Below are 18,953 nucleotides of genomic sequence, written 5' to 3'. Positions count from 1 at the left end.
GTAAGGAGGAGGGTTGTGTGTAGGGGAGGGGAGGGGGAGTGGAACTACAATCCTTACCATCCTGATTACCCCACTCCCAGTCTGGGCCACGGACAACTTTGGCCCCCTGGAAAGTGCCTTTTAACGTGATACGAGGCAAGTTCTGTCGTGGACCCACTGTGACTCTGAAAGACAAAAGCCAGAGAAGATAGACCCATTTATTATTATTGGCATTGGGGTAGGACTCAGTTAAGACTCGGGCCCCAATGCTCTGGGTTCTGTACAACCACAAAGTGAGGCACAAACCCTGCTCTGGAGAGCTTACAATCTAAATAGGCAAAATGGACAAAGGGCTGGGAGAAAGGATACAACATACAAGCAAACGCCCTGATCCTGCAGGCTGATCTCTATGGAAGACCCTTAGACTTGTGCAATGCTCAAATTACTGCAGAAGGATGGGTTTGATTCCACACTCTGCCATAGACTGTGATCTTGGGCACGTCACTTAGCCTCTCCATGCCTCAGTTTCCCATCTGTTAAATGGGGATAACAGGAGTATTGTGAAGATAAATACATTCAGATTCCTGGGTGCACACTGTGGTAAAGTGGACAACAGAAGTACGAATGATAGGCAGACAGACTATATTAGTGCACAGGTCTGCCCACACTGATCAGACTGCAGCATAAGAGCCAAGAGCACATAGAACAAGGTGGGGATGAGTTAACAGAAGAGGAGTAAGACAAGGAAGGAAAGGGTTGTGGAGGATTGACATTGAGGGAAAGGACAGGGAGGCTGGCAACAGCAGACACTCAAGATGGTCTATTTCACATAGCTCTGGACTTTAGAACACCCTCTGATGACTGAGAAAGGGGAATTCATGTTGATCTAAAGTTTTAATGCAGTTTCACACACCACTCAGCACATCCAGGACCAAGGACTAAAAAGGTAGCGTCCCCCTTTTTCAATATGCTCAGTATTCTTGAGGTTGCTGTGTGGGGAAACCAGAGTTTTTAGAAAGTTTGGGTAAAAATGATTTCATGAGATTTGCAAACCTGAGATCACAGCAGGGAAACAAGCTTATTAATGGGTCAGACTTGGATACTTTTAACTCATGTCTAGTAATACCTTACTCTAGGAGGACTCTACAAACTACCTATAGAATACGGTGCTATTCATGGTAAAACAGACGAAGAATCTGGCCCGAAGTAATCTCATTGATTAACTGTTCACAGAATGCTATGGAAGATCTAATGCTCAGAGCATTATTAAATGGTCTTGCACCATATTATGAGGGTATATTAGTCTCAGTACAATGCATGCGAGGTTACTCATGTTTCAAAAGCGGAACACCAGAACTCAGCAATCCAAACTACCGTGCTCAAACACTGAGCAGAATCCTTCAAAACAGATCAATGAAAGAAGAGGGGGAGGGGGGTGGGGGTTGAGGGTGATGTAATTGCTCCTCCCACAAACCTGACACCACCACTCCATCACACAAGGGCACAGAACTTTGAGTAGCCCCTCAGGCACCCACTGCTCCCAAAGTCTTCTATACAGGGCACAACTCTAGAAAGTACCTAGTAACAAGAAAGCAACTCAGTTGCTCCCTCCACTGAGAAATTAAATGGCTAAACACAGCTTTCCAAGAAATCCAGCAAGTCAAACACAGAAAGCCCAGGTTTAAAAGCGATACCTACATGATGGTAAATATGGGTTCTGATGTCCTGTTAAAACAGCTTCCAATTCCCATAACGTTTAGGCCGTTTCTCCGCCCTTCCAGAGTTTGCTGCTTCCGTCTCTGCTCCCCCTACAGAAGACTTCTATTCCACAAAAATCCTCAGCAGCTCAAGTTCTTAAGAATCGGTTTGTTCTACTCAGTCTACGGACAACGGTCCTTTTTTCTTGGTTTGTACAAAAGTAGTGCAATCCATATCTGCACAGTGACTGGGTGCAGCTCGGAGGTTAGGAAAACAATAGTGAAACTGCACTGAATTCTGAATGCTTTATTTATTCCTCCTCTAATACCCCTAGAGTCAGGAGACTGGGACTCAGGAAGATAAACTCCTTACGCTGATTCTTGGAAATGGTGTTTATCAACTCACCGAAATCCTAAATCTTGTGTCTTCTTTAGCTTGCTGATGGATCTTCCATCATGTGCTGAGCATCCTAATGTGTTTATAAAAAGACATATTTGCACACACATCCTGCTAATTGCGGGCTTTTCATTATCTAGAGTGTAACTTGATGGAGGGAAGATACAAACATTTTTTTATACCATCAAGGCCACGGCAAACCTGACAGCTATCAGCTTCATATCACAGAGCATAATCAGGAAGCAGCGTCCCACAGCTCAGCTAATTAGAAACACCAAGCAATGATCATTTTATCGCATCATATTATATCCATGCCTTGAAAGATACACCTAATATTTGCCCTCAAAGCTAGTGTTTATCTGTGCACTACATGGCTAAAATGCAACGTAGCATTGCGCTGTTGTTCTACTGTATTATGTGGAATGCTTTTCTACTCTCATTGAAGCACCTTATAATCAGTCATGCACACAGAGTATTTGATAAAAGTTGTGTTTATTACACAACATCTGTAGCTTTAAAACGAGAATGAGGGAGGACAGAGTGGGTTATGGTTCTGACACTCGGCTGCAATGTGGGAGACCTGGGCTCTGCTACAGACTCCATGTGTGACTTGGGCAAGTCACTTCACCCCTGTGTCACTCTCCCCATTTGTGAAATTGGGAGGAGGAGGAGGAGATTTCCTTCTCCCACCCTTTGTCTGTCTTGTTTATTTAGACTGTAAACTCTTCAGTGCAGGGATTGTCTGTCTGTACATCACTTCGCACAATGGGGTTCTGAATTCAGATTCTGGCTATTACTGTAATACAGAAATGAACAGTAAATTGTCCTTTCTTCTTGAAAGCTAGATCCAGGCAAGATGACGGTTTTGTTCCAACAGCAAGATAGCTCACTCCATGCATGGAGTTTCTCACTATGATTTCCCTTGAAGTTTGATCACATTATAACAGGGATTTTGCATCTGTAACTATTGAATGTGCTACTGTCATTTCCAATGGGATTTGTAGGCTGTTAACCAACAAAGAGGAAAAGAAGAGCTGACAAACTCAGCAGGTTTGGTTTTTAAGACCCGAGACTGTCTTCAGTTAGTCTTATGTATAAATACAAATCCCACCGTCACATTTTGCCTGCTCAAGTCTATTTTTAAATTAAATATGGTCTCTCACACATCCTAAACTATCACTGTGCTGATCTCAGTGCTAGCAATTAAAGATTCATTTGACTCCAAAGTGCAATTTGCAAGGAGACAGCAGAGACACACTGCTCAAACCATTTGGAGACACAACGAGCAAGTGGAGAACAACCATAAGGAAAGAAAGATGTATTATGCTGTCTCTCTTTACGGGTTTCTTTAATTTCTCCCTCTGCTCTATTTATGCAACTTAGGGTTTCCCGAAGTTAGAGTTACTTCTCTTAAGCAACCATTTGAGGGTCAAGCAAAAACGAAAACAAAACCTCCTTTCCTGGTAGGAGGTGGGTCTTCAAAAAAAGGAAACACAGAATTGTATTGGGAACCATGGAGAAACTTTAAAATTATCATTTAAGTCAAACAGTTGGACTATGGGAGGTAGGATCCTCAGCTGCTTCAGTCTTGAAACAAACGTTTAACCCTCCTCTCCCCTTGATGAATTGCTCTCAATTTCTCCAGTTAACTAATCAGTCACAAGGCCACTATTTACTTGACTGAATTCAGACCTCAACCGAGCAGATTTTTTTTTCTTCAACTTTGTGATGCAGGATCAAAAGCTGGGGGGTGTGGGGGGGGGGGGAGTGGTGAAAAATTGATTGTCTTTTTGTTCAGAAAAATGTGGTCTCTTAACTCTTGCATCCTACAAACCATATGGCTCAGATCTAGACAAGAACAATAGTTCTGGAGCTTGTAAACTGAATGAGTTTTGAAGGAAGTCTCTTTCAGAGCAGGATTACAAGTCTTGCTGTATCACAGGCACATAAAAAAACCCCTCAGCTCAACTGCTAAATCCACCTATTTAATTAAATAACTTTAAAACCATTTTAATTTTTTGTCATTTGAGCAAGAACTAAGATAGGACTGAGAAAATAAGGAGACATATAAAGTGGTTCTCCAGTAGATGGGCTGGATCCTCAGCTGGTTCACATGGTCATAGCTCCACTCATAGAGCTATGACGACCATTTAGGCCAGCTGAGGATCTAGATTTATAACTTTTGAGGCTTGACAATCAAAACGAGCAGTGAAATCAAAAATCCTAAATTAAGCTTTCATGGCACTCATAACTTTTCTGCAATTGTAGTATGGTGAACTCCATCTTATGAACTATTAGTCAGATCCTTTCCTTCCTTCCTACTTTTTTTTTTTTTTTAAACTGAAGGTCAAAGTTCAGGTTACAAAAGATTATGGGGCAATATTTTCAAAGCTGGGTTTCCCAAAGTTAAGCTCCTAAATCCAGATTTAGACACCTAAATAAAAGTGGCCAGATTTTCAAAGGTGCTGAACACCTGTAGCTCCTTGAATACAGTGAAAGACACATTTGCTCAGCAACTTTGATCTTTCGCTGACTTCAAGGAGCTACAGGTATTCAACACCTTTGAAAATGAGGCCACCTTTATTTAGGTGCCTAAATACAGATTTAGGAGTTAAATGTTGGGAAACCTAATCTTTAAAAACGTGTGTCCATAATCTATACATATAGCATAATGCTATTCTATAAAGCAGCCTCATCTACTGTGCGCAGTTCTGGTCACCCCATCTCAAAAAGGGTATTGCAGAATTAGAAGGGGTTCTGAGAAGGAAAATGAGAATTATTAAGGACCTGGAACACCTTCCATGAAAAGAGATTGAGACTGTTTATCTTAGAAAGGAGATAAATGAGAGGACATGATAAGAGTAATGTATGGTTTAGACAGGGTAGACCAGGAACTTCTGTCTCTAAAACAAAAACAATAGGACATTCAACAAAATTTAAAAAGGTGATAAATTGAAAACTGATGTAAACAGAAATACTTTTTCACATCAAACACGAGACTGTGGAACTCCTTGCCACAGGATATCATTAAGACCAATAACTTAGCAACATTCAGGAAAAGGTTTTGACATTTATATGAATAACAAGATACTCAGAATTTTGGAAAGGATACAAAATCCCATGCTTCAGGGTTTAACACAATCTAACTACTAAAGATTAAAAGGAGGACTACCTGGGGGGCAGATTATTTCATATCTGTCCACTGCAGGGTTTCTTGCACCTTCCTCTGAAGCCTCTGCAGTTGGCCACTGTCAGAGATAGGACACTGGACTAGCTGGCCTGGATCTGAAGCCATCTGGCAATGTGCACGTTCATATGTTCCCATTCAAAGTGATTGAAAACAATGTAAAAGGAAAGGACATTAACATTTATTCATGGAGAACACAGACAGCAGAATGTTTATTTTATAACAAACACTCCCAACATGAGCAAACGGAAAGTCACCAAATGTTAGATTTCAAGTGACCTATTCGAGAAAAGATAAGATTGACTGATGTGGCATTGCACATAAATTACACAGCTACTCCTTCTCTGTATAAATGAACTAGTTTTGACAGTGTGTGAATTTCCTGCTTGAACTTTTATCTTCAGGTCAGTTACCAAGATGCTCTAAGGAAAAGGGGACTGCAAAGTCTATCAGAACATTAACAGGTCAGGGCAGCCCAGAGCTTGCCAACATCGCTGCTGGAGACATTATGCCCCAGCCAAAGATCCAGTATGGTTCAGTTTCACCCTCTGCTGCCCTTTCTTTACAAAGCTCTGTAGGATCGAGTCAGGTCCTCTCCCTGCGATTGACAACACTATGCCCAGCATGTCGCTCATGAATTTTAGTGATGATTAATGGGCAGAACAAAAAAGACCTCACCCTCCCAGCAAACAGCAGAGAACAGTGAAAGGAAAGTGACCCTGTCTCTCAGGAGGGATGGAGGAGAACAGCTTTTTGCTTTTTCACTTACATTTAGGACTCAAATGGGCTTGTTTGAAGCCCAAAGGAGGCGAGATGAGAGTGGGGCCGATAGGCAGCATGAGAAAACCGGTTGCACAGCTAATTCCCATACAGGAGACGCTGACCTTGTCTTTACTGACAAAAAAGGTGCATTTTTTACCTCAGAATAACTAACCTATCCTGAGGTAAAAATAACTCTGAAAACCTGGCATTTTAGTTTTACTATGATGTGAACTCGCCAAAGTCACTCCCTGGAGGGGGTATAAAGCTGTTTATCTCATGCTAAAACTAGCATGTCTTGCCTTCAGTGGCTTTTTAACCTCAGGATAAGCTTATGCACGTTAGCTACCCTGAGGTAAAAAATGTACATTTTTAGCACTGAAGACAAAGCACTGGGAGGGAGGCACAGGCATCAAGAAGTGACGTATGAAGCTGACAGACACCCCAATCATTGTATCCCTTTGCAGGAATGGGTCACTCTTACAAATCAATATTTGAAATATGGACATTAAAAGTTCGATTTATCACGGTCTCCTCCAGTACTCATCCCCCACAGAGGGGTCAGTCTGGTAAGGTGCTGAGCATCTTCAACTCCCAACGAAGTCCAAGTACTCAGCACATGGAAAACAGTCAGACCCCGAATCTTGGCCCCGAAGATCTAGAGGTTCGATTTCCCCCTTCCATTCTGGGATCAATATTTTGCACAATCACTTATCCGCTTACCAACACCCACATAAGGCAGAGAGTGAGAGGGATGGATGATTTTGGTGAGAAGGCACTGGACTGGGACTCAATTCCCAGCTCTGCCACAGACTTCCTGGGTGACCTTGGGCAAGTCACTCCATCCCTGTGTGCCTCAGCGCCTCATCTCAGGAGTAATACACCTTCCTTTTTCTCCACCCCCTAGGTAGGCTGGGAGCTCTTTGGGGCAGGGCCTATTTCTTACTGTATACTTGCACAGGGCCTAGCACAACAGGGCCGCAATCTCAGCTAGGATCTGCTACCGTAATACTAATAATACTGACACTTCCCTTTTGGAGAAGAGGATGAAGATTTAGTTCTGTTCAAACTTTTGGAGGTCACCCACTCTAACCGCCCCGTTCTCCTGGCCTCACATAAGGGGTGACTTTGCCTGCAACTAAGCTGCCTTTAGAGCAGGCTGCTGACCAGCCATATAGAACAACGATGCAGGGGCCAGATGTCCTGAACCAATACATCTTGATTTGTAATCTAATTTGAGGTGCTTTGCTCCAAATACCGGACAGCAAGCAAGGTTACGAGCATATTGCAAAAATACCCTGGGGATAAATTTAATCATTTCAATATTGCCTTTAATAACCATTTTAATTAAGACAGCCATTTGCAGCTGGGCCCATTTCTGCCCTGGAAATTCCAGCAGTATTAGATTTCTATAAGGTCCCCCTGACAGCATTAGGAGCATATCACTGTACATAAACGAAGCTATTCTTCTGCAACCAATATGCTGAGAACCGAAGTGCTGAGGGTACTCAGACTAAGCTCATCTTCTGTCTAGGAATTATTATGGCTCTCCCCATCCGTGTGCCACACTGACATTAACAGATTTACCCTGAACACCCCTGAAAGCTAGGGAAGTAACACTGTGCACTTTACAGATGGGGAACTGAGGCACAAGACTATTATGATTCACCCAGGCTCAGACAGGTGCTGTTGCATTACAGTGGCAACCGGAGACCTCAACTGAGGGTCCATTGCTCCGGCTCTGTACATAGGCCTAGTGACAGATGGACCTGCCGCAAAGAGCCTGTAAACTACAAAACAACCACCAGAGGCCCAGAGGAGGTAAGTGCCACAGCCGAGGTGTGGCCACAGCATATCGGGACAGAACCAACACCTGGGCTCCCAGTAACATCCCATCCGCTAGACCATGCGGTCTCTGTTGCAGTTGGGAACCGTACCCAGATCGTGAGTCACTACAACACCTCAAATGCAAGACCATACTTCCTCTGAGGCTACTTAATGATCTAAAAGGTGATAAAATTTGCTTCTGACAAACAAAGTCAGTGTGGAAAAAAGACCCTGAAGAACAAGAATCCTTTAGGTAAAGCTCTGAGTGATCTGGATATCAGCAGACAACTACACAACCAGTTCTGGATTCACTTTACTCTCACAGGAAAGCATTAAATTGGGCCACTCCCAGCTGGGGATAAAAGAAATTCTAACAGGTGTAAGCAGCACAGACAGCTGCTCTCCGGCCAAATACAAGGCTTAGATGGATGACACTGGTGACTAAGGGATCAGGACTCACGCAAACCTATTTTGGGGATGATCCTACCAAGAATTTCAGTGAGTTAATCCGCCACTTCCTTACGGAGATGCAGCATACATGCCTCCTCCCCATACCCAGACAAGGGCAGATGCTTTGGTTTTAGAGGTTACAAAAAGTTCATGAAGCCACCCTAGGGCAAGTTTTCTAACTGAGGCCCCTAAATGGCAACCACAAAATATATGTGCCCATGTGCCAATGCTGTACTAAATGTGTGCTAAGTAAAAACCTGCAGAGAATTTCTAAAAACGTGCATTAAACTTTGGACCTGCCAATCTCACCTAGTATCTTCTTTCAGTGTCTGCATTGGCCTCAACCAAAGAATTTATAAATTCCACTCTTCCTCTACCTGCAGATGACACAGGTATTTTAATGAACCAAAGGGGAATTTCCTGGAAGGAGTGAGTTTAATACATGCACACGTAAATGCAACTGACATCACCAAAGACAGCAAATGGCTAAAAACTTGTCCACACAAATGTCATTTCTTTGGCTGTATTTAGATTTACAAGGGACTGTATTTTTAACAGCAATGGAGGAAGCTCAATGAATAAGGTGAGAAATATTTGGTTAGGAGTATGTAGCCTCTGCTTGGGGGCTGGAGAAAGTAAAAATCATGGCCTGTTTACCCAAGAAGCCTTTGTTAGATTTCTTCCAACACTGGGTCGGGGGGCGGGGGGGTTGTTCTGTTGCCTTTTCAATAGTCATATCCCAATACAAACACTCAACACAGAGGGTGAAATCCTGATCCCATTGCAGTCAAGGCTTGTTTTCTCTGATCAGACTACCAACAGGAGAGTAATTATATGGTTATATACAAGGCGGTGGGCTCTGCGACGTGGACGTTAGTTCACTGGGAACTGAACTGGGAGTAACTCATTTCACTCAGGCCACCCAGACACCCTTCACTACCAAACTGACTAGGATGCAAACCAGCGACCTAGATGCAACAGGATCTATATCCAATTACCGATCTCCTGATCCATCCAAATCCCACACGTCAGTTATTAAATGCAGCCCTTTTGCCTGACTCTTGCTAGTACTCAATAGTTCTGAATCATTAGTGGCTGGAGACGTAATTAGTGATGGGAATTGCTGTGCATCAGACTCTGAGCAGGATTGCCGAGACAATGTCACTCAGAAAAAGTCACATGATTTGAAATCTGTTCCAACAGATTGTTTCTGGGAGCTGCAGTCACAGGTAGAAGAAAACATAAGCTGAGTGGGGGGGCCTGAGTGTACATATGCAAACCTGAAATGTCAAAGATGCTGCCCTGCCTTGTCAAGGGTGCTCTATAATATTTCGAGCATCGTAAATGAAAATAAAACTATTCCTGAAGCGCTGGACTGTTTGGGGCCAAAATGGAATTAGCTTGAGCTCAGAAACTACTTGAGCATCAAAACAACAGCCTGGCTGACACACAAATCCACTAAAGGAAGACAAAGATTTTAGATACGGAATATGAAAGACAAGGGAATGCTGAGAAAGAGGCTGCCACAGTACCATGACCCTGGGCACTGCAGCACAAGGGAGGGGACAAAAGAGACAACGTGAAACAAAAGATACAAGAAAATATATGGAGATTATATGCAAAGCCCTACAATTAGGTTGTAGAAGGAGCCTGGCAGTCCCCCCTTTCACAGAGGGCCCCACAGCAGCTCTGAGCAGATGCAGCTTTTACACTTAATTGCTCACATAGGAAACAATCACATTATAGTGCCTTAGGTCATTTAGTCTAGCCCGGTGCATGCCAATGAAAGACTGCTCCCTACATTAAGGCTTCCTAGGGCTTTGGCTGCCATCTCCCTTGGCAAAGATATTCCTCTGCCTAACAGATCTCACTGTCAAGAGCTTATTCATGCCTTAATTTTCCATAGCTTATTTTCATGCTGTTATTCCTAGGAAAGAGAAATTCAAACACCTGCTAATGGCTTCTCCAGTGCCTCGGATGTTGTCTTAGTGCAGAATCTATGGAACAGATGTCTCAGAAAATGTCACAACATACAACAATACTAAGTTATATCGGAGGATTCGCTCTGACAGCAGTTATTGGGGCTGAAAGCTCTGAACTCCTCTTTGCTAAGGCTTGCGTCAGAAAAGCAAAAGTCAGACTTTCAGAAAGGGAAATTTTGGTTTTTAATTTCCATTACCCTTTGTGTAGGCTCCTCCTTTCTATAATTGAGGAATTTTGAAAGTGACTGTCACATTAAATCAGGAAGCAGGAAGAAAACTCTTGGCTTATTTTAGAAAAAAAGAAAAATTCAGGAGATGAGAAACAGATACCAAATGCAGTCACACATGTATTAAAACCCAAAATACATTTTATTTTTTCCTCTCTCTCTCTCTCGGCAGATCATAATGTCAAAAGGTAAAATTAGGTCACAAGAGAAAATGAGGATGAAGATTTTGCCCCATGCCAGCAACCGAGATATAGCTATATAAAAACCTCACAGGTTCAACCCAATTCCAATGGTATAAACCAAGACAAATGGAATGGAACAGGAAGGAGGTAGGGTTACTGTAGTCAAAATTAAGGTGCAATAGGGCTAAATGAAAGAAGGTTGCAAAAGATCTGGCTCCAGGTACAGCTATTGACCTTTTGTCTCCTGGAATACCCAGTTCATGCTAAAAATATACCAGACAACACCCCCTTGAAAAAAGTAATGATACTCTCAAGGTAACTCCCAGGCATACGTTGATAGCACTCTCCATACGATAAAGAAATAACATGGAAATCAAGCACGAATGGCATCAGACTTCTGGATTTTTTAGTACATCTCTATGTACATAATATTACTCACAACCACACAACCTTGTTTAAGGCTACAGAGACCTAGATGGCTTCCATTTCTTTTTTTCTAAATGAGGGCTGCATAACATCCATTAACCTCAATAATTTAATCATGAAATCATGCAGCAAGAGACTAGATAGCTTCAGCTTGGCTGATTCATCGCAATCGCCAGGACTTTGACAAACACACTTCATTCAGAGCTGCCAAGTTTCAGCCAGAGGGAGACTTTAAAGATTATCAACACGATCAATTTTATAGCATGAAACAGCAATACAATAGCCATACACCACTGGTTTGCCAACAATCCCTAATGTGCCTTCCCTTCAACGTGGCTGCACTGCCTGAAAAGTGACTTATCTGTTGGACTTTATCTGTTGGACTTTAGCTTCTTCATCAAGAAGCTTAACATCTGAAGAGATTCCCTTTCCCTTGCTCCAGCAGGTCCCTAGCAGCATGCAGGGTTGGGGATGGGATCCCCATTCCTGACTCATTCATAGAGCCCTGCACGGATCTGAATTTACCCAGAGTTCAGGGATTTTATCACCTCATAATAAATACGTTCATATATGCAAACGAAAGGAAACGTGTCTGTGGACTGCCCTGGCTAAACAAACATCAGCTCCTGCAAAATGTTGCAGCACTTGGCTAACAGCTTTACGAGTGTAATTTATGTCTTTTAGCTTCCATCAAATAAAATGTCTCTCGCAGACAGGGAACAGTTATTGATTGTTAGTGGAAAAATCATTTTACATTCAACCAGTGACTTGGAAAAAAAACCCTCAAAAACCACACTGTCCACTGAATGAAAATTAAGTTCAATTTCTAGAAGGCCCAGGGACATTACCGAGTGCCAATATCAGATCTCTATGTGATGTCTCTACCAGGGTATTTACAGCCTTAGATGCAATAACTCAGACAGGCAGGAAAGGAAAGGAAAGGAAAGGAAAGGAAAGGAAAGGAAAGGAAAGGAAAGGAAAGGAAAGGAAAGGAAAGGAAAGGAAAGGAAAGGAAAGGAAAGGAAAGGAAAGGAAAGGAAAGAGGAGACATATCGGAATATTTCAAAACTTTAAAAACGGTTGACTCAGATAGTTTAGTTCTGAAAACAGGCAACTACTTGGAAGATTATTTTATCTGAACTGGTTTTCTGGTTCAGAAAACACACCTGCCATTGTGTCTCCAAATATATATAAATATTACAAATAAATAAATAAACACATAAATGTATAATTAAAAATGCTAGACTGGAAGTGTTTTTGAATGTTCTACAGCCCCCCCCCCCCCCCACAATGATGTTCATAAGACGCCCTTTTTTAAATGGCAGATTACTGTGCTGGGAATGATGCAAAGGCCCTGGGGAGAATGCCAAGTGACATATTTTGTTACTCATCCTTTAACATTACAATTAGCTCAAAACAAGGGCTAAGAAGTTCTTTGAGCAGTTCCTACTGGCAGTTTGCTCACATAGCCCAAGAAAGATCAATTATACAAATGAAAGAGAAACTCCATTTTCCTCAACAATTAAGAAACTTTTGGACAGACAATAGGAAACACAACAAAATCCAAATCCCAATTAATCTGATGGTGTAGGTTTGAAAGAACCAAGTATCTTAACAACTGAAAGATCTGATCAGAATTATTTGGAAAGAGTTTTAAAAAAAGCATACTGCAAACAATAGCCTATACACCTTCTTACTGGTCCCATTCACTCATCTTTCCACTCCTGCATCACATCGAATCCTCTCCTCCTAGCCAACACAAACTTGTCAGCCAAATGTAAAACCAAAAAAAAAAATATGGCAATAACTGAAAACAGAGATCTTTTGTTCAGACATACCCTATTGCTTTGCAATTTACATTGTTCTTAAATGGACAACACTGTTTGACAATTAGGCCCCAAGTCGAAAATGGCTTCATTTTATTATTTTTTACAAAGGCAAAAAACATTCTGGCAGTAATTCTAGTGCATTTTTTGCAATGCAAATATTGTTGTGTTGTGCTAATGCAGGAGAATCAGAAAAGCCTTAGCTACATTTGGATCTTTTTGGACTAGTAATTCCCAACAGGTCCTGCTGTATTACTGGTAACTCTGCTGGGAGCTGTAGCGAAGAGGGGCCTTGAGAGGGCCCAGCTATTTTCACCTCCATGCTACCTAGTGCAAGACTAGACAACATGGAGATAAAAGAATATTCAAACTCTGTTGACACTGTAGCTTTCCATCACAGAGAACTTCACCTGTTGGCAATTACAAATCAGATATCCTATCGCAGCCAAGACCAAGCGGAGAGGAAATCAAAAAGGGCCCAATCCTGCACCACCCTAAATCAATGGGAGCAGAGCCAGACCCATGTGAACAAAAAATTCATGGTGAAAAGTGCATGAGATGATAAAAGCCTTTCCCTTTTATAAATTGGAAATGTTATTTGTGAAAGCTATTTGCAGCAAGTCAATAGAGAGCGAGTGAGAGCTACGTGTTCCTGATGACCACGTTGAAAAGGTTGATGCAAAGAGGGGGAAGTCAGGGTGTGAAACTGGGGAAATTCATGCCGTTCATCGAAACACGTTACACAGACTCCGCAGTCAGCCTGAAATGCCCCTTGCTGTAGATTTTAGGCCACCAGCTCTCTGACATGCCCTGCGCTGAAATGCTGAACCCCAAAGAGCCTGGCTGGAAGCACAGGAGCCAGCAAACTCTAGCTTCATTTTTAAATGGACCTGTTGTGCCTTCCTGGAGCAGCTAGTAACTTGCTGACCAGTCCCAGCACATACAATATTCAGGCAATACCAGAGCCAGGTTACAAGAGTAACAATCAGAATTGTCTGCTGCCAGTGGGTTGAACTAAGGTCCCCTGGGGGCTTTAAAGGACCTTCAGGTGAATAGGTATTTTTGGGGGTATTTCCAAAGCTGATTTGGGACCCCCCAGTGTGCTTGCCAGTGCTTAGGGCCTCTTAAATCCTCGGATTTACCGAGCCTTCGCACACACTCCAGTGCCTGTCTCGTCTCGGCTTAGCCGCAGAGTTCATCCACTTGGGGTCCAGCAAGGGAGAGAAAGCGGATGGCCATTCGTTACACAAACATGTCCCACAGGCTATTTATGGAGCACTTTTCATCTGCAAAGTCACAGGGGAGCCCTAACGATGGTGATATACTGGGGCAAAACAGTTCATAGGACACAGCCATGTCTCTGGGCCAAGCACACAGAGACAACGGAGCCAGGATGGGAAGAGACACGGACAGCTGGCTACTGGTCCATGGGAAGAGGGGATGTCCCATGTCAAATTAACTCCCTCCTCCCCCTGAAGGCCAATGCAGTTCCATTGAGGGGACTGTGTTCTCTTGTCACCCAAAACGCCAACATTCAAATCCACCCCATGGGGCCACAAATAAGAGAGGTGGAAGTGGTGAAAATGTTGTAACAGAGCCAGCAGTTTCTGGAAATGGTTCCACTGAACCAAGATCATGGGACACTGCAAACTCTGGGGGGCTCTCCCCCGAGCAGCTTCCTTGCTCTAAGTGTTTGTGCTCATTAACACCCAAGTGGGCTCAGCGCAGTATGTTGCCCGAGGCTTGAAAAAGTGTTGCTACGCTAGGGGCTGTTCATTTCCTAATCCTAAATAATCAAAAGATCCCCACATCCAGAAGGAGAAAGGAGATAAGAGGTTCTAAATATTAAGTCTATCGTAGCCTATTTAAAACAAACAAACAAAAAAAACCACAGTTACAATCTCCTTTTAACATACAGGCTTTGCAGGTCTCTGGAGAGCTGCCACAGGTTCCCTCTTCTACTTTACAGAAAAAAATTAAAATGAATGATACAAGCCACATTCTCTTTGCAGCTTTCCCATTGGCACTGCTCAGGGTTCACTGATTCATAAGTAGGCAAGTTTTGTTCTTCGGCAAGGCTGCCCCCTCGTCTAGGGAATTTGCTTTTGCAGCCCAAATATCAGATGTTCAAGAGAGGCACTTAAAAAAAACCCACAACACCAGGAAGCATCTATGTGGGATCTCTTTTTTTGATTACTTCATTCCATTTTTTTACATCAGGGCTTTTACTCCATTCTTAACCCGAAACAAGACTACAGCAGCTAAGACATAAAAAGTTATGGAATTCCCCTTGCACCAAAACAAAGCTATACCTAGTCTCTCCTACTCCCAAATTGCAAAGCATCTCTTAATAAAATTGCTTCATGTAGTTTGGCAATTCCCAGCGTGAAGGTTGTTGCATAAAAACATGTACCTCACAGTTATATTACAATATCCTGCAGGGTAACAAACAAAAAAGCACTCTGATATCCTGCCTCCCTTCTGAGCCCAGTGGTTTGAAGAGTCACTATGTGTATTTCTGATTCATTTTTAAAATTGCAGCCTTCCACAATAGGAAGCTCCCACCCTGTGTTTCTGGAGCTACAATTTCTCTGACCCACGCAGACCTCACAGAGTAAATTACAGAGACACTGAATGTAGCAAACAGCATGAAAAACCAAGTGTGCAACCTAGATACAACCATTGTGCTTCCTTCTCTCCCTATTTAGGCTCATGAAAGCTCTCTCACATCGCTGTTAGGTTTGTGCTGGGTCCCGTTTTGTCATCCATTCCATACCTGGAGGGACATAGCTCAAGCTAACGTATGCTCCATTTATTTGGGATTACTGTGGGTTTAAACACAATGAGAGGTACAGCTCATGAGCCATTCCCACACACCTCCCACTACTGTTAAAAATCCATCGTTCGATCTGTGCCATGCTCCCCCACCCCACAGCAGAACAATCCACCGCGGAAAGGAAATGGATGGAAATACGAGCCCTTTCCTACTGGACTGAGCAAAACTCGAACTCAAAACAAGCAAGATGAACAGCAGGTGCCATGCACCCTTACACTCTGCCTGGCAGTGGCTACTGGATTCTCTTCCCTGCATCTTCAGAGACGACAGGACCATGGTGAGGGGGCCAATGGGGACTTTTCCTCCAGCAAAAACCCACTATGCCAAGCTGTACGTGGGACGCAAGCGGTGCGCAGGCCTTGTGCGGGCCCAATGCCCATGGTGAAGGTCACTCACATTGAGCCAATAAGGGCTGCATGAACTGGCCATTAGTCTGATTATGCCCAGCCTCCATCCTTCCTACTACAGGCCACACTCATCTGTTGAGTCATGTCAAATTAGGTCTAGACCCTGCAGCGAGGCCTGCCCACATGGAGTTCACTGCAGGATTGGTGCATTCAACTGTAGGCTCTTTAAGGCAGGGACTGGGCTGTCATGTGTGTTTGTACAGTACCTAGTTTGATGGAGATCTCCATCCAGGCTGGGTTTTTGGGAGTGACCAGAATAGAAATAAAATAAAATAAAATAAAAATAAGAGGCCCAGAGCTGAAGCCTAGGATCCAAGCCAGAATCTTTTCTGAAGTCCAGTGTCAAATAAACTAGTCAATAAGGTTTCAGGGGCTTTCCTCCCCTCTCTCACTTTGGTTAACAAAGTCCTCTTTGGAAGCTAGAGACAGGAATTTCTGCCCTTGCAACAGCACAGATACAGGGCGGGCATGAGAGGATGGTGCCAATTTTAAAAAGCAAAAAAAATTGAAGCATTTTTGTTGAAAAAACTGAAAAACCAACAGCGCAACCATAGGACTCTGGTGGTCTTTGCAAACTGCCACGTGCAAAAAGAACTGTGTCTGAATTCTGGGCTAGCCAACCTTGGCTGTGTTCCTTAGATGCTTGCAAATGGTGCTATCCCACTGAAATCAATGGGAGTTTTGTCTTTGGTTTCAATAGAAGCAGGATTAACACCCTCGTCCCCTGAGATATCGGTGTTAAAAGTCCCTCATAATCCCGATATCCCACCGAACACACATCATAACTCTGATACCATAACAAATATTCCCCTGAACACAGTCGCATCCTGTGAAAGCAATCCAAGCGCCTGACACACTACTGGGAGGAGGAGGATAGGATTAATTGAGTGTATTATGGAAGGCTGGACTGCAGAATGAACAGGTTTTATGGAGGTAGCAATCAAAACAGGTAGTGACCTGCAATTCTGCTGCTTAACGTACGAGTCCCAACCAGACCGAGTTCAGAGGACAAGGCAAGTCCTTAATGCTGTAGTTAGGACTTGTCTACACATAGAGTTGTTCCTGATTAACGCAGTGCAGTTACTCCTGTTCTGGAATAAGAGTGACTTGTTCCTGTTCAGTTTAATGCACTTTCAAAGTGAGTTAAGATAAACAGGAAGGAATCAGTCTGGGTGTGTCTACACTGCACAGTATACCTGGGGTCTGTCATATGTTTATGCCCAAATACCCCTAATGTCCACACACAAAGCTCCTTAACATGCACCACCCCCTGGCCAAATCTGGCCTCAGTGGCTGACTCAGGGGAATATGTACAAGCCAGCATTCTGGTATAGCGTTTGATCAAGCCTCGTTCCCTCTGCATTGAGGTCACAGCTGAAGCTCATGTTGCCAGTTCACATTTAAATAGTCCATCAATACTATCCCACAATCCCCTGAGTCTGTCTGTTCTGGCCCTTCTATCTCCCAGCTTCCCACTTGCCTCCTATGTACCGGAAGCAATTCCCTGCTTTACATTCACTCACTGAGTGTTTAACCCTCCATTTTCACACGAATTGCCAGATTTTCAAGCCAGCTTGATGAAGAACTGAGAAAATGGCCACCACCCACCATGCTGCTAGCTAGCCAGAGGAACACACCAGGAGTTTCGTCAACATGTTGTGTGAGGGCTGCAAGAGTTATGAATTTAGCAGGACTACAAGCAACATGCATTTATATGAAGTCTGGGAACTCCCCGGCTAGCTGCCTGAAATGCCCCATTTGTTGGCTGGCTGTGAGCGTTTCCAACCAAGCGTCAGGGGATGGACAGGCAAGTTGGGATTAAAAACTGAATTCTGGGGATGTTCACCAGCAAACACAGTCACCTCATGGTAATCTTACACCTGCACGAGTTAGCGGAAGCTGCTGGCAGAATTAAAATGCAATGGGCCTCTCTCATTCAATGGCAGGACTCCTGTGAAAAAACAGGAAATTACACTAGCTCCATTCTCTGTTGCAAAGCTATTCCGAAGGAAAAAAAATATATTGTACGTAAGACAGACAATGGCAGGAAAAGGGTAAAAAACAAAAAAAACCCTCTCATCTCAAGCCTGAGAAAGTTCTGAGACTTCTTGGGGAGAAGACTGCCTCAGTATGGTGCCAAAAAGGACCCGTGTGCCCAGTCCAAAGTGATTGTTAGAGTTGGCTCAGGCAACTCTCTGTGCACTAGACTGTAAAACTGCCCCCCTCCCTGAGCTGTCTTGGTAAATCCAAGCAGACCAGGCAGGAACAGGTCCAACAGCTTTACTGGCATAGCTTCCAGCAGTTTGCTTCACATTGGCACCCTGTGCACCACTGCCCAATTCCAGCAGCTCAGGAGTTCACATTGTGCTGTGGCCTTAAGAGGACAAGTTGATCCATCTACCTCCTTTCCCATATAGCATCCTCAGAAAAGACCACACATTCTGTATACAGGAGAGTCGGGGAGAAAGCTGCCCAGCAGCCGCCTTGATTTAAAAAAAAGGGCGTTATTCTTGGGTGTTCCCGATCAGGGTCAGAAAGGATGGCAGAGCTGGCATTGAAAGGTATGCACGGTATATACAGCAGTGTCCTATGCAATCATTGCAAGTCCATGGGAACTGGAGCGCTGAAGCTGACTTGGGTCAGCACAGCCATTTACAGTAATTGTTTTTGGACTTGGGATCATGCAACTTAACGGCTAAGCTCTAAACCACTCTGCTGAATGGGATGAATGGTTACTTCTCTGTAGCATTGCAACAGACTAATTATTATAT

At 43.4% G+C, this 18,953-nt stretch overlaps 1 protein-coding gene across 6 annotated transcripts in view; it reads right to left on the bottom strand.

The window, feature by feature from the left end:
* Positions 1-18,953, bottom strand: part of MIB2 (MIB E3 ubiquitin protein ligase 2) — a 110,314-nt gene that overhangs the window by 48,254 nt on the left and 43,107 nt on the right. For 5 of the 6 annotated variants that reach the window (XR_014714464.1, XM_084651812.1, XM_084651815.1 and 2 more), the window contains exon 4: positions 58-164. The exons of the other annotated variant lie outside the window; for it this stretch is intronic. Coding sequence is in view for 4 of the 5 variants with exons in the window: in XM_084651812.1 (XP_084507938.1) it covers positions 58-164 (107 nt within the window). In the remaining variant the exon portion in view is untranslated. The remainder of the gene's footprint in view (positions 1-57; positions 165-18,953) is intronic. 6 annotated transcript variants of the gene reach the window in all.

The sequence above is a fragment of the Lepidochelys olivacea genome (genome assembly GCF_965140295.1).
Source record: "Lepidochelys olivacea isolate rLepOli2 genome assembly, chromosome: 18".
Lineage (NCBI taxonomy): Eukaryota > Metazoa > Chordata > Testudines > Cheloniidae > Lepidochelys > Lepidochelys olivacea.
Note: the sequence above shows the minus strand (reverse complement) of the source record. Positions and strands in the feature narration are given on the sequence as shown.